The 15,501-nt window shown below is 45.9% G+C and overlaps 1 protein-coding gene across 1 annotated transcript in view; it reads right to left on the bottom strand.

The window, feature by feature from the left end:
- The window catches only part of LOC122816787 (dynein axonemal heavy chain 8-like), a 9,517,065-nt gene that overhangs the window by 6,799,853 nt on the left and 2,701,711 nt on the right, over positions 1 to 15,501 (bottom strand). Inside the window, 1 exon segment of the mRNA XM_044089814.1 lies at positions 13,146 to 13,262. Within this exon segment, the coding sequence (XP_043945749.1) occupies positions 13,146 to 13,262 (117 nt within the window).

Here is a 15,501-nt window from a genome sequence, read left to right as displayed (position 1 = left end):
TTTTCGTGCTTGGTGTGTCCTATCCAAACAGAAACGTAATTGTCTGTGCACATCTAAACTGTGAAGGGTATACTCAGCTCTGTTTGTATACTTAGGGAAAAAAAACGGTAATTCCAGTGATTGTTGCAAACAAAAATTAGAACAAACCTTTGGTATGAAGGATGGGTTTGGTCTAAGAGATACTCTATCCTTGTGAAATATCAGGTATGGTGGTTTGGCACATAAGGCTTGAAGTTCTGAAACTCGCCTGGCTGATGTGATAGCAACTAGAAAGGCAGTCTTCCAAGAAAGAAATTTCAAGTCACAGGTTGCTGCCGGCTCAAAGGGGGGGTGCGGTTAATGCGCCTAACACTACGTTAAGATCCCACGGTGGTGTGGGATGAGATATAGGGGGCCGTAGAAGCCAAGCTCCTTTAATAAAAGCTTTGCACAACTTATTGCTCATTAAAGGTGGATCTACGTTCTCGTGAAAATTGGAAATAGCTGCCAATTGAACTTTGATGGTAGACACCGAACAACCCTGGTTGAACAGAGAATTTAAAAACTTCAGAACCTCCGACACCGAAGCTGTCATAGGGTCTAATCCCCAGCATTGGGCCCAAATAGCAAACCTCTTCCATTTACTGCTATACATCTTTTTAGTAGAAGTCTTGTGGGCCGAGGACAAAATATGCAAGACTTCAGGGTCGAAAGAATGGCTCCTAACTATGGTCAGAAGAGGAGTAGCCAAGCTGCTAGCTTCAATGAATGAAGGGACTGATGGAGCTGTCCTGACTGATGCGTCAGGAGGTCCGGAACTTGGTCCAGGAACCAGGGACCGTCCAATGCATACTTGCAAAGAAAGGGGAACCAAACTTGATGAGGCCAGTATGGGGCGATTAGAATCATTTTGCTTCCCAAGCGAATTGCCCTCTGAATCACCTTGGGGAGAAGGGGAACCGGTGGAAAAGCGTATAGCAGACCGGAGGGCAAATCTCCCCCGGAATTGGACTGAGAGAGAAGAACTGCTGGCACTTTGCGTTGAGGGGAGTTGCGAAAAGATCGCAACATGGAACTCCCCATCTCGTGAAAATCTGTGTTACCACTTTGCGATTCAAGGACCATTCGTGAGGGGAAAGAATAGTCCTGCGCAGTCTGTCGGCTATCACATTAGATGTCCCAAGAATGTGTGTTGCCACTAGTAAGCGTTTGGTAGCGATCGCCCAATCCCATACCTTCATGGCCTCTCTGCAAAGGGGGTAAGACCTGGTCCCTCCTTGCTTGTTCAAGTACCAGACTACCGACATGTTGTCGAACTGAATGGCAATCGTCCCCTGGGGGAGGTGATCGTGCAGTGCTTGCAACGTTAACAGCACCGCCCTCATTTCCAGTATATTGATGTGGAGTAGATTCTCGTCGGAGTGCCACGTGCCTTGGACCGACCTGCCCAGATAATGTCCCCCCCCACCCTGTCTGGGAGGCGTCCGTAGTCAACGTGGCCAAGGGGGACGGGAGAACGAAGGGTCGCCCCTGATCCAGATTTGAGGAAAGAAGCCACCAACGAAGATCCTGTTTGCACGTCTCTGTGATCAATATGTGGTGACTGAGGGGGAGGTCTTGATAAGACCACTGGACTGAGAGGAGCCACTGGAGTATCCTCATATGCAACCTTGCGAAGGGGACGAGAAGAATGGTGGCTGACATGGAACCTAACAGCTGCAGGACCATTCTTGCTGGAGCGCGAAGTCTGAGGAGTAACGCCCGAACCTGAGACTACAATGTTGCTATCCTTTCCGCAGGAAGATAGACTCGCATCTGCCTTGAGTCTATTTCTGCACCAATAAACAGAATACGCTGTGATGGCAGCAATACGGATTTTGTCCAATTGAAGGTGATTCCTAAGGAGTTGCCTAGGGAGATAGTGGCTGCTAGAGTTTTTAAGAGTAGATGCCTTGAGGTGGCAGTTAGGAGCCAGTCGTCTAGGTATGGAAACACCTGGAATCCTAGACTTCTCAGGTGAGCAGTCACCACTGCCATACATTTGGTGAACACCCTGGGGGCTGTGGTGAGACCAAAGGGCAGTGCACGGAACTGGAAATGACTGTCGCCTAGGCTGAAGCGCAAGTGTCTCCTTGACGCCTGATCTATCAGAATGTGATAATAGGCGTCTTTGAGATCTATGGAGCACATCCAAACACCCTTCTCCAAAAGCAGGAGAATGGTTTGCAAGGTGACCATCCGGAATTTGGACTTTTTCACTGATCGGTTTAACCTGCTGAGATCCAAAATGGGCCTCAAGTCCCCGGTCTTTTTTGGTACCAAAAAGAATCTTGAGTAAGTCCCTGATCCGGCCTGATCTGCGGGGACAGGTTGGGTGACTCCTTTTTGAAGCAGCTTTGAAATTTCGATGGCTGCCAGATCCCGTTGACTGGGTGGCGGGTCCGGGATTCTTTGGGATGGTGGGGGGGGGGGGTTAAGAGAAGGGAATGGTGTAACCTCCGGCGATGATTCAGAGCACCCATTGGTCCTGAGTGATCCTTTCCCAGGCCTTTAGGTGCCTCAAAAAACGACCCCCGACTGGCTCCGGAGCTGCACAGTCGGGCACTCCTTCAGGGATGCTGGAAGGAGGAGGAGCCACAAAAGGACTCGCGGTCTCCAGTGTTGCGGGGGCCTCTGCCACCTCTGGGACGGCGTCTCCCTGAAAAATTCCCCCCTCCTCTGCCCCTGGAAGGGGAATCGCTCTGCTGCGATGAGTAAGGCTTTTGAGACTTACGGAACCACATTTTCCCTCCTCTTCAAGCCTTGGGATAAGGTCTGAAGGGAGTGGAAAACCGGGCCCCTACGGCAGATAAAGTCTTACCCTCCTGCTCGCAGTGAGTCAAAGTGTCCTTTACCTTGGGTCCAAAAAGGGAGGACCCATCGAAGGGGGCATCGGCAAAGGAAGACTTAAAGGCCTCCGCAAAGTGACACAGGCGTAGCCAGGCTTGTCTCCGTTGAGCAACACCTGTGCCCACCGCTCTGCTAGCTCCTTCGGCTGCATACGAAATTAGCCTCATGGACGAGTTGGATAGGGAGGACAGGGTAGCCAACTGGGAGTTAACCGTCTGGGCTAACTGCTCAGGTAAGTTACCGGAGAGTGTATCCGAAAGCTCCTTGACCAGATCCCTCTGCAATCTTGTAAAATGCGTCAAGTAGTTCAGAGACCTTAACGTAAAGGTTGCTGAAGCAAGGGTGCGCTTTCCGTACTGATCCATGCTCCTAGACTCCTTATTCGGAGGATGGACGGACGTTGAAGCCTCTGCCACATCTTGTTGGGTGGCAGATGCCACCACCAAAGCATCTACAGCCACACCTTTGGTAAGAAAATCCTTATCAGGGGGTGCCGAAAGGAATTTATTGGGGCGAGCTGGCACCAGTTCAACAGAGTCCGGGTGTTCCCACGCCCTTCGAGAGATCAAATCCAGGAGCTCATCGAAGGGCGGAGACACCCAGGAGGCGGAGGGCTGAGCCCCAAAGGCCTTGAGGAATACCGACTCCTCAGCAGAAGGGGGTTTGGACTGCCAGTCTCCTCGTTGTTTAAGGATTTCCAAAATGTCCGCAAAGGATGCATCATCCGAGGACGACTTGGGGGACCCCTCCGCATCATCGAGGTCGGTATCTGAGGTGAGAGACTCATCAGGGGAGTCGACGTGCTTCCTCTTGCACTGTCTCTTCCTCGGGGGTTCCTCCGAAGACGTTTCGGAGGGACCCCCAGGAAGAAGGGAACCCCCGATGGGGGTAACCTCAGGCCCCAGGGCTCCGCTGTCGTGAGACAGGGGGATTGCAAAGGAAAATAACCACTAAGAGGCACTTAGCTCAGCCAAGTCTGAGACCACATCTATGCTGTAGAAGTGGCAAACGAGATCTGGGGAAGCAGTAGTGGTGCATCTTGGGATATGAGGTAACTCAGCCAATAAGAGACTTCTTTCTTTTGTATAGCATGCTGAGTCGGAGCCGAGGATCGGCTCCGAACCCACCTGTAGAGAATGTAGGCGAGATAGGATCACATTACATCTTACCAGCGCCGAAGCTCCGAGAGGGAGAACGGGGTCAGACAGGGGTCCGATGCCACTCGCCCCCTCGGAGCCGATGAGGAAGTCCATGCGCCCGGATCCCTCCAAGGATGGGACCATGGAAGAGACCAGAGCCGACGATGGCGCCGAAAGGTGAGGTATCGGCTCCGACAAGCTCCGGCTCCAAACTCAGAGGAAGAGTCGGAGGAGGAATTGAAGATGGGGTGGGGATAGCCACTGTCTGTTGAGAAGGGCTATGAAGCATTTGGGCTAGTGCCTGAGACTTAACAAGTCTACTAACCACCCTCTCGAGGTCGTGGTCTGAGAGCCTGGAAGACCTGGAGGAATGGGTTCGATGACTCCTCTCCGAGAGTAAGGGAGACCTCGGAGCCGAGTGAACAGACTCCAAGGATGGAGATCTGGACCTTTTACGGCTAGCAGATGGCGCCGACACCACTATCGGCGCTGACTGAGTCCTGGAATCATTGGCTCCGGTTCGAGCCGATGTAGAAGCCTGAATATGAGGAACGTCGACTCCAGCCAGAGCCGATGATGAAGACTGTGTCTTAAGGAAACATCAGCTCCAGCCGGAGCCGATGTGACAGCAGTTAGAGCACCACCAGTCGAAGGCTCCGAGCTCGGAGCCGACGGCTTAGATGGCTTCGAAGGCTTCCCCGACGATGACTTGGTCGAGGAACCTTCAGGCTTTAACAAGCCCCTCAAAATTAACTTGTTTCTGCGTTCCTGCAGGACTCTTGGGCTGAACGCATGACAGAACGAACAAGAGTCCTGCAGGTGCAGAGGGCCCAGGCAATAAACACAAGAAGTGTGACCGTCTGTTAGCGACATTTTCTGACAGCACAAGTCACACTTCTTGAAGCTTGAGACCCTGGTGTCTTTTGACATCCTAAAGTACAAAAAATACACACACACACACACACACACACACACACACACACACATACACACACCTTTTTAAACAGTAAAGTCAGTCACACAAAAATTAAACTGACAAGTTAAGCAGAATAGGCCCAAAGGCCTAACCTTATAACTAAAGGGGTTAGAAAGGGATTAAAAAGGGACCGGAAGGGGGATAGCTATGAAGGGAAGCTAATGGGATGGTCGCTAACTAAAAACTAAGTAAAAACCTGACTAAAAGATAGAAAATTTTTGAATTATAACTTCTAACCTGAAGAGCCAGTAATAAACGCACCTCGCAGCTCTAAGCGGCAAACGAGATCTGGGTAGTTAGCGCCTAGCATTGTGGGATATAGGGTAGCCTCGAGCCGGTATAAATAGCTCTCGAGCTTTAGTATAGGCAGAGTCAGAGCCAAGGGTCGGCTCCGAACCCATCCAGCAAGAATGAAGGCGAGACTGACAAAGTACAGTTTTGTACCTACCATAAATGTAGATGTTCGCGTGCTAATACAGCTGCAGAATTAACAGATGGGGTTTTCCTGTCGTCAGGCGGGTCTTCGGTCGGCCGAATTCCAAAGTCTAGGTCCGGCGTCGGATGTCATCGCTTCTTCCCTGACGCCAGTGCGACAGGGGTATAAAGAACCAGCCGATGCAATTTTCTTCAGTTTTTCTTGCCCCAGATGTCAGGTGCCCCCAGAAGGAAGGCAAAACATAAATTTATGTAATAATGCAATTCAATATAATCAAAAAACAGTAGTTGCAAGCAAATACACCATAAAAGAATACCCCAATGAGGTTGTATGAGGAGGTGTTAGCCATTAGGCCTGTCCCAAGAGGGGAAGGAGGGAGGGAAACCTGGACTGCAGCTGTATTAGCACTCGAACATCTACATTTATGGTAGGTACAAAACTGTACTACGTTCATCGTGCATACAGCTGCAGTCATAACAGATGGGTAGAATCCCAAAGCTAAAAAAGGGGTGGTAGGCACTAAGTGGAACTAGGAGGAGCCAGAATGCCCTGCAAGACTGCAGTGGCAAAGCCCGCTCTAGACTTGGAGTATAATGGTAGGTGATAGTGCTTGGAGAAAGTATGTACAGAACTCCAAGTGGCTGCTTCCAAAATATCTTTGGTAGGAACCCCCCTGAGGAAAGCTGCAGAAGTAGCTGTGGATCTTGTGGAGTGAGATCTGATGCCTGTAGGTACAGTTTTACCATGAAAAGAGTAACAAAAGCGTATGCAGTGGGCTATCCATTTTGAGATTGTCTGTTTGGAAATAGGCTTCCCTTGAGCACCTGTAGCATATGACACAAAGAGTTGCTCTGATTTTCTGAAAGGCTTTGTTCTGTCCAAATAATAACGGAGCTGTCTGTGAATGTCCAAGAAATGTAGTAGTCTCTCCCCTTTGTTTTGTGGATTAGGGTAAAAGGTAGGTAAGTGGATAGGCTGATTCAAGGCTACCTTGGATACTACCTTTGGCATAAAGGAAGGATTGGTTCGTAAGGAAACTCTGTCCTGATGGAAAATGATGAAAGGCTGCACAGCCATGAAGGCTTGTAGTTCCGAAACCCTGCGTGCTGAGGTGATAGCCAGGAGGAAGGCTGTTTTCCATGACAAATATTGCAGTTCTGTTGAAGCAGCTGGCTCAAAAGGAGGCAGGGTCAGTTTTTCTAGAATGAAATTGAGGTCCCAAGCAGGTACTGGTTGCTTCCTTGGGGGTTTATATTCTTAGCCCCTCTGAGGAACTGTCTTAAGAGAGGGTGAGAGAATAAAGGAGGATCAGTGTTGTATTCTGCAGAAATGGCTGAGGCATGTATTTTGATGGAGGAGAATGAAAGTCCACTGCTTAGCATTTCAGCTAGGTACTGTAAATTTGAGGTAAATTCAGTATTCCAGGATTCTGACCCTTTCTCTGATTCCAGGCACAAAACCGTTCCCATTTTGCGGAGTAGGCTTTTCTAGTAGAAGGCCTTCTGGCCTCCAAAATGACATCCTGCACCTCCTTGGAGAGTAGGGTCTGTTGTGAATTTAAGGAATCCTCCATGTGGCTAGATTGAGTGTTTTCAGCTGACTGTGAAGAGTTTTGAAGTTGTGCTGAGTCAGTAGAAGAGGCATTAGAGGCAGGATCCATGGTGGGGAATACGTCAGGCTCCTCAGGAGTGGGTACCAGTGTTGTCTTGGCCAGTCTGGAGCAATGAGAATCATCTTTGGTCTGTCTGCTCTGGCTTTTAATAGAACTTTGGGCAGCAGAGGAAGAGGTGGAAAGGCATAAACTGTCATTGTTGTCCAACTGAAAGAGAGTGCGTCCACTTTCCAGGCCTGTGGATGAAAGGTCCTTGAGCAGAATTTTGTCAATTGGTAATTTCTGTGGGTGGCAAAGAGATCTATGTCTGGCCTTCCCCATGCTTGAATTATCTTTGCAAAAACTTGAGGATGCAACTTCCATTCGTGTGGATCTGTCATATTTCTGCTCAGGTTGTCTGCCAGCGTGTTTTCCTTGCCTGGCAGGAACTGTGCTTGAAGTTGGATTTGTAATTCCAGAGCCATGCTCCAAAGAGACATGGCTAGCCTGCATAGGGGATATGAATGGGTTCCTCCCTGTTTGTTTATGTACCACATCACTGTGGTGTTGTCTGTCCTTATCAATAGCTGGCCTGGATGCAGTAGGTCTTTGAAAGCCATAATAGCATTTATTACTGCTAGCATTTCCTTTTGATTAGGTTCAGAGGTTCATAGGTTTACACTAGGCTATCTGCCCTAAGGCATTTATAAGCCTAGCCCAAATTTTTGTGGCTTACGCCACCCCTTATATGAAAAAATACTGTGCCCATTAGTTTGTTGTGCCTCTGTCCAGCAGTGACACAGAGATGATTCCCGGGGTAAACCTACGATCTCCCATCCACAGGTCTAGATTTCTCTTGAACTGAGTCAGCGAGGTGCTCTGCCTCACATGGACCGGGATTTTATTCCACAGCATAGGGAGTCTCTGAGTGATAAATCTATCCCTCCAGCATGTCCTATTGATGTGTAGGTGCTTTTGTTTTTGTGACCATTTGCCCTGAATGCACCAATCTGTCATGTGCGCCCCCCCCAGGCGTAGTCCAAGGTGTCTGTTGTGATGACTTGATTTGCTTGAGGCTTGCAGAATGGGAGACCTATGTTTCTTTGGCATGCTTGAGCCCACCACAGAAATTCATTTTGAAGACATGGAATCAGTGGTATAATTGTTTCCAAACTGTGGCTGTGTTGAGACCATAAGTTTTTTAGGTACCATTGAAGTTTCCTCATATGCAGCTTTGCACATGGGATTAGCAGGATGCAAGATGCCATGAATCCCAGAGCCTGCAGGATTTTCCTTGCAGTCAGCCTGGTGAAGGTTGCCAGTTTTCTGAAGTAGTGAGTTAGTTGCCCTTGTTTCTCTGGCATGAGGTAGGCCATCTGGGTGTTTGTATTCAAGCTGGCAGCCAGGATAATTATTGTTTGAGAGGGTATTAGTCTTGATTTCTTTTTGCTGACTGTGTATCCCAGAGAATTCAACAACATTATTACAAACGCCAGGTGTTTCAGAAGTATGTGTTTGTTGTCCGCTTGGATCAGGCAGTCGTCCAAATCTGGGTATATTTGTATCCCTTGAAGTCTGCAGAAGGCAAGTACTGATGCCAGGCATTTCGTGAACACTCTGGGCGCAGTAGATAAGCCAAAGGGCAATGCAGAGAATTGATAATGGGTTGAACCTGCAAGAAATATGAGGTATCTTCTGCAATCTTGTCTGATTGGGACATGCCGGTATGCCTCCTTGAGATCCAATGTTACCAGCCAAGACTCCTTGCCCAGCATGGGAAGAAGCTGCTGTAATGTGAGCATCTTGAATTTTGGTACGAGTAAATATGTGTTTAGGATGGATAGGTCCAAAATAGGTCTCCAATCTTTGCCCTTCCTTGGTACCAGGAATAGTCTGGAATAAAAACCTTGACCCTGTTCTTGTGCAGGTACCTCTTGAATAGCTTTCATGTCCATGAGATCTGAAATTTGTTTTTGTGCCTCTGCCCTTTGATTGTGTGGCAGGTTGCAGGTTTGGCATGCCTCTCATTTTTGGAAGGGTGTGAAAGTGGAATCTGTAGCCTTTGTCTATAATGTCCAGGATCCATTTGTCTTTTGTGACAATATGCCAATTTTTCGAAAATAATGCCAGTTTTCCGCCTAAAGGTGCTGCCATTTGAGCCTTGCTTGGCATGCAAAGGGGAAAGTCATTGGTTCTGCTTTCTGAATGGCTGTGAATTATCCTCACCACCTCTTGGTGTAGGTGCTTGCCATTGTCTGCCTCTAAATGATCCTTGAGATTGCCCTCTACCCCTCGGGCGCCTGTATCTACCTCTTTGAGGTCTGTCCGTGGCTGGAAAGGACCAATTTTTTGAAGGCCAATTTCTACTGAAACGTGTAGGTTGTACCTCTAGGAAATCTTTCACTGTTTGCATTGATTTTGCCTTTTCCTCCATTTTCTTTAATACCTCCTCAGCTTTAACACCAAACAATACATCTTTTTGAAGAGGTGCATCTAGTAATTTTGCTTTGACATGATCTGGTAAGGTTTGCTCTTTGAGCCAAGCATGTCTACGTATGACTGATCCTGTAACAGCAGCTCTACATGAGGCCTCTAAAGCATCAAAACCACATTGCAAGGTATGTTTACACACTTGCTCTGCACTATGCAACAAATCCTGCAACTCCTTCAAGTCTGGTTGTTCAGGTTGCGACATTTTGCTTTTCAACTGAGATAACAAAAACTGTTGATACTTTAACATATGGAATTGACAGTTAATGCCCTCATGGTTAAGGTGGCCGAGGTATACCTTTTTCCCCCACCTTTCTAAAGCTCTGGAATCTCTCTCTGAAGGTAATGGATTTTTGGCAGTGGAGGCCTTAATTCCCTTGGGACCCTGTGAAATAGTTTCTGGGTCAGCCGCATGGCTTTTGTATAGGAATTGGTGTGAATTAGGAACCCGGTAATACCTGTCAGGCTTGACTGGAGCTGGAGGTAAAGAATCTGGGTTAAGGCTGGCCTCTGAATACACATCATCTAGTATATGTCTAAGACAGGAGGTATAGCCAGAGGCCTGTGCTGAGGGAGCAAGAGGAAATCCCTGAGCCTTTTCTTGGAGTCTGAGTACTCTTGGCCTTCCCAGTGGAAGTGTTCCCTCAAGGTATGCAAGGTTTCCCCAAAAGAGTAATCCTCGGGGGGGGGGGGGGAGGGAATGGACTCCTCTGCATCAGAATCTTCAAAAGGGGAGTATGAATGTTCCTGATCCTCAGAATGTTCTGAAGTAATGGAGGCCTGGTCCGAGGAAGGGTATTCTTCCTCCACTCTGGGCCTTTTGTCCGAAGGGGGTTGAGAACCCCTGATAAGAGTAATCAAATCCTCAGCCATTTTGAGCATCTGCTTTTTAGGCATGGGGCCTTGAGAGGGGCTCTGTGGAACTTGTCTTTTAGTATGCATGGCTGCTTTAGATTTAGTGAACGCCTTAATGGAAAAAGAAGAAGAAGGCCTGAAGACACCTTGAGAGGTGGCAGGCCTGTCTAAACTCTGAGTTTCCCCGGCAAGAGTGGCTTCGGTATCTGTAACCGGGGTGTGGGCCGAAGAGCCTGCGACCTCAGGCACAGAAGACACCACTAATGAAGTGTCATCGGTAGTCAGGGGCTGCGTAGGTGCCTCGCTGAGAACCGGAGCACCTGTAATCGGCTTTAGCGTGGTGTCGGGAGAAGTCGCGGACCTCGTATGTCGGTCCTTAGCTTTGTGTCTTTTACTCAAAACTGGAGTCGGAGTATCCGACGACATAATGTAATTAAACTTTTTTGCCAAAATAGTGTTAGGCGAACTCCGCCCAACGCTTAATAGTGTGTCTGTTGAATGTAGCACAAAAATGACAGGCCGAGACGTCGTGGTCTGGGCCTAAGCAAGGAATGCAGAGGGAATGGAAATCCTTATGCGGTATTTGCTTCCCACATGAAATGCAATTATTAACTTTGTCTGACATCGGTCTAAGGCAAGAAAAGTTTCCCCAACGGGGTACTTAGCTTTCAAGAAGTCTTCGGTTGCAAAATATTCATAATCTCAGGAGCTGGCCGACCGGCACTTGCGAACTGCTTCTGCTTCGGGCACCGCGCGGCAAGAAAGACTGGAGAAAATGGCGTCGGCTGGTTCTTTATACCCCTGTCACACTGACGTCAGGGAAGAAGCGACGACATCCGACGCCGGACCTAGACTTTGGAATTCGGCCGACCGAGGACCCGCCTGACGGCAGGAAAACCCCATCTGTTATGACTGCAGCTGTATGCACGATGAACATCTTAACATTTATTATTTAAAATTTTAAATGGGTCTGTATAAAGCTGGATCTGAAGGGCCTTTAACCTCTTTTACTTTGTCAAAAATGTTTAAGAGGCAAATGGTTATAAGTAAGGAAATTATTATTTTGAGCTGGGACATAGGATCTGACTTGCCCATGTGTGGTAAGACCTTAATACATTTAATGATACTGGCTGCCAAAAAGTAATTACTAAAGAATGGAAATCAAAATCTAAATCAGCCGTACTTGAAATACTGAATATTGTAAAGAAGATATAAGAACTGGAGATAGGATCTTTAGAAAAGGAAGGGAGCAGACTATGTAGAAATAAAAGGAATATATGCTTTCAGTGCATGCAGAAAAATGTTCAGGAGGTGGCAGGCTTAAGGGAAGGCAGGAATTAAACAATTTATGCAATACTGGAAGGAATGATAATTATCAAACTGAAAATATTTTTGTATAATGTATGAAAATTAAAATTGTTTGCTGTGGTTTGTTTTCTTCTCTATTATTGTATGTGTGCCTATGCCACTATCTAAAACAATAAGAATTTAATAAAGGTCTTTAAAAAAAGAAATCGAACCTCTGCATGGTGTTGATCTCTATACTGGGACAATGTTTTGAAATGTGTATCTTTTTATAACTAATCTGAAATTATCTCTATACTGGGACAATGTTTTGAAATGTTTATCTTTTTATAACTAATCTGAAATGAATGTTGCAGAGTACTGAGTGAAACTTGTAAACATTGATACAGGTCTACTCTGACATGTATAAATTAATGATAAATACCTACTTTCGTTTTAAAATTTATGGGGGTAGCTGCAGGTGCAATCTGAATGTACAGCATGCATGGGGATTGCACCAACAGCATGAATATTGTCTTGGAATTATATAACCTGTGATGAATAAAGCTATGCCTCAAACATGTAGCATTAATCACTGAAATAGTTACACCTAGCAACTATAGGGCCTATGTACAGACAGGTATAGTTATAAAATGCCAGGATATGCTAGCAGATACTACAGCAATGTGGAATACAGTCACCCAGATATTTCCCACAGTAGTAGGAGTAAGACAGCTAATAAAAAGAATTTTCAAGCTTGCATGCTTAAATATGTTGCTGATAAAGATAACTAATGCCACATGAAATACAGAAATAGGAAACTGCGCATACACTGTGGGTGCTGAGTAAACCATTCTTGCCAAACATCAAATACTGAAGCAATACTAATTTCATTAAATTTAATAGTACCCTGATTTAGGAAAAGAGTCCATTCTTGTGAAGGTATTAACAATCCTAAAAATTTGGAGAACTTAAAAACAGTGAATAGTGTACAATTATTATTCATTCTTCCTCTTGTCCTTACTTTCCAGTCATGATTTTTCACTCCCATGTTTATTTAATGCAATAGTTTCAACAAACATTCCAACTGCCAGAATAAGGTTATTATAAAATATTGTTTAATATTTGCAAAATGTTTATGTAGTTGATCATCTTTTGCATTTAGCACATTAGCTACTATTTCTTCAAGACTGTTGTTAGCATAATTATTGGCTTTGAAAACAAAACAATGTACATTTACTTACTGAAATGGGTAGAGTAAAAGTTTGGGCTATTCCAAAGGTGGCAGCCTAATTCTGGATGACTCTTGCCCCCATGTTGTCAATACTCAGTATGTGGGAAGGAACATGCTATAGTACTATCAAGAAGGAGTCTTTATGATTGGCAATCAGGTTGTTGAAAATTACATAGAAAATAAAATGATCTATGACCTTATCAGATACCAATAGAAGTGTTATCATTCTGACTCAGTAGCAAAATATATTAAAATAAATGTATCAAATTTACCTTCTTTAACAGCTGATTTAATTCATTTATTGCCATATCACATTCCAGAAAAAAGTTTGCTAAGGTCAAGGATGACCAAGTTAAAATTGTAAGTCCCTGTCTCAGAACAGACTCAACCTACAGGAATAAAAAAGGGAAACAATTACATACGTTCATTTCTTAAAATAACATTTCTGCATTTTCATTTATTAGAAAAATACTGGTGGCTTCTGGAAAGTACAGACCTATAAAACTGTTAGAAAAATATGTATCAATGTGTGTATTAGTAATATGCTTAGTGCATTCAGAGCCTAAAAGAGTTAACACATTTATTCTATTTCATACTGCATAAATCTGTACAAACTGCAGTTGCTTTCTGACCTTGTACTGTCAGCTAAATCTTGCTTGTGCCTTGGAAATTTACTGAGAAGCAGATGATTTCTGCTTGCGTTAGGAAAATAATGAATAGAACAATACTGCTTATATGAAACTCAGACAAGAAGTTCCGCTGTGCTATGAGAACATACACAGCTGTAGAAATAACAGATAATTAGGACAAAGCCTGCTTGAAAATATGAACTGCAATCAGCATTTGCTTGTATCTGTATTAGAAGAGTACCTTGAAATGTAACACTGTACAATAGAGGCTTGTAAATGAAGTACTGGTCACCAAGGCCAGGTTGTTTTTCTGAAAAGTTTCTCACAAATCTAGTCATGTCAGCAGAAAATGTGAAGTAACACCTGCTGTAGTACAATGCTTAAAGTTGTAGGTTCATAGGTTCGTACTGAGCTATCTGCCCGAAGGCATATATTAGCTCAGCCACATTGTGCGGTATTCACCGCCCCTTTAGTAGTTCCCTAGACCCTTGTACTAGCAGCTAGTACCCTTGGCCCCTATCTAGTAGTGCTGTTGGTGTGATCCCCGGTGTGAACTTTCTGTTACCCATCCACTCATCAAGGTTCCTCTTGAAGAGTGACAGTGAGGGGCTCTGTCTTATATAGATCGGGACCCTGTTCCATAGTAAGGGAAGTCTCTGCGAAGGGAATCTATCCCTCCAGTATGTTCTATTCATTGTTATGTTGAGGTTTATATCCCTAGAGGGTGTAGCTTGAGTAGATTTGGTTTTGCTACGATGGAGCATGTTCAACAATTCTGGGTTGGACATGGCTCTGTACGTTAGACAGAGATTGCCTCTGAGAAAGCGGTATGCAACAGAGAACAGTCTTAGCTTTTTCAATCGTGCTGCATAGGGCAACTGTTTGAGGCCAGTAATTCTCTTGGTTAGGCACCTCCGTGGTCTCTCCAGCTGTTGGAGATGTCTAGCCAGGTAAATTCCAACTGGTGCATTGTACTCAATAATGGGTCTGATGAGGGAAGAGTAGAGGGGCACCATTACATCCTTAGATCTTGGTGCGAACCCTTTCATGATCATATAGGTCACACAGAAGGATTTTCTAACCACTTTGACAACATGGTTATCAAAGGAAAGCTGGCTATCTACTTGGGTCCCTAGATCCCTTATTTCTTCTTCAGATTTCAGGGGATTACCTCCTATGTTGCAGTTTGCGGGTACTCTGTTTTTTCCAAAGGGGATTACTATGCATTTTTTTGCATTTAGCTTGAGACCATGGCTTTGACACCATGCATCAGTCTCATTTAGGCCCTTCTGGAGGATCTCCATGTCGGCCGGAGACTCTATTATAGCACCCAGTTTGCAGTCGTCTGCAAACTTAGTCAGCCACAGCCCTTCCGTGCTTGCCTGTACTTCTGAGAAGTATATGCCAAACAGGAGGGGCCCCAGGACAGAGCCATGAGGCACACTACTCGTTACTGGTCTGGATTCGGACATAGATCCCGCTACTCGTACTTTATGGGTTCTGTCTGAGAGCCAGTTTGCAATCCATCTTGTGGCGTAAGGGTTTATGCCCAGGTTGGTGAGCTTATCAATAACACACGAATGGGGAAAGGTGTCAAATGCTTTAGCAAGGTCAAGGTAAGCCGTGTGTACCTCCTTTCCCTTATCTATAGCCTGAGTAACTGTCTCAAAGAAATCCACCAGCTTCAGGAGGCATGATCTGCCCTCGACGAAGCCGAACTGTGTGGGGTCCAGCGACTGGAGGTTCCCAATCTCTCCATTTATGAGTTCCATAATTATTCGCTCCATAGCCTTACAGATCAGACTGGTCAGGGTTATTGGTTGGTAGTTCACAGAGTCAGTTGTGGCCCCACCCTTGTGTAGCGGGACCACCGTTGCTGTGCACCATTCTCTGGGCACATATCCTGTGGAGAGGCTGAGACTGAACAGGGTATTAAGATGCGGGGTTAATTCCTTTTGGAGCTTGCGTATGACGCAGCCTGGGACACCATCTGGTCCCA

This window comes from Protopterus annectens, chromosome 1.part1, assembly GCF_019279795.1.
Source record: "Protopterus annectens isolate FY-2018-M chromosome 1.part1, PAN1.0, whole genome shotgun sequence".
Taxonomy (NCBI): domain Eukaryota; kingdom Metazoa; phylum Chordata; order Ceratodontiformes; family Protopteridae; genus Protopterus; species Protopterus annectens.
The sequence above is the reverse complement of the archived record's forward strand: the minus strand, read 5'-3'. Positions and strand labels throughout refer to the sequence as shown.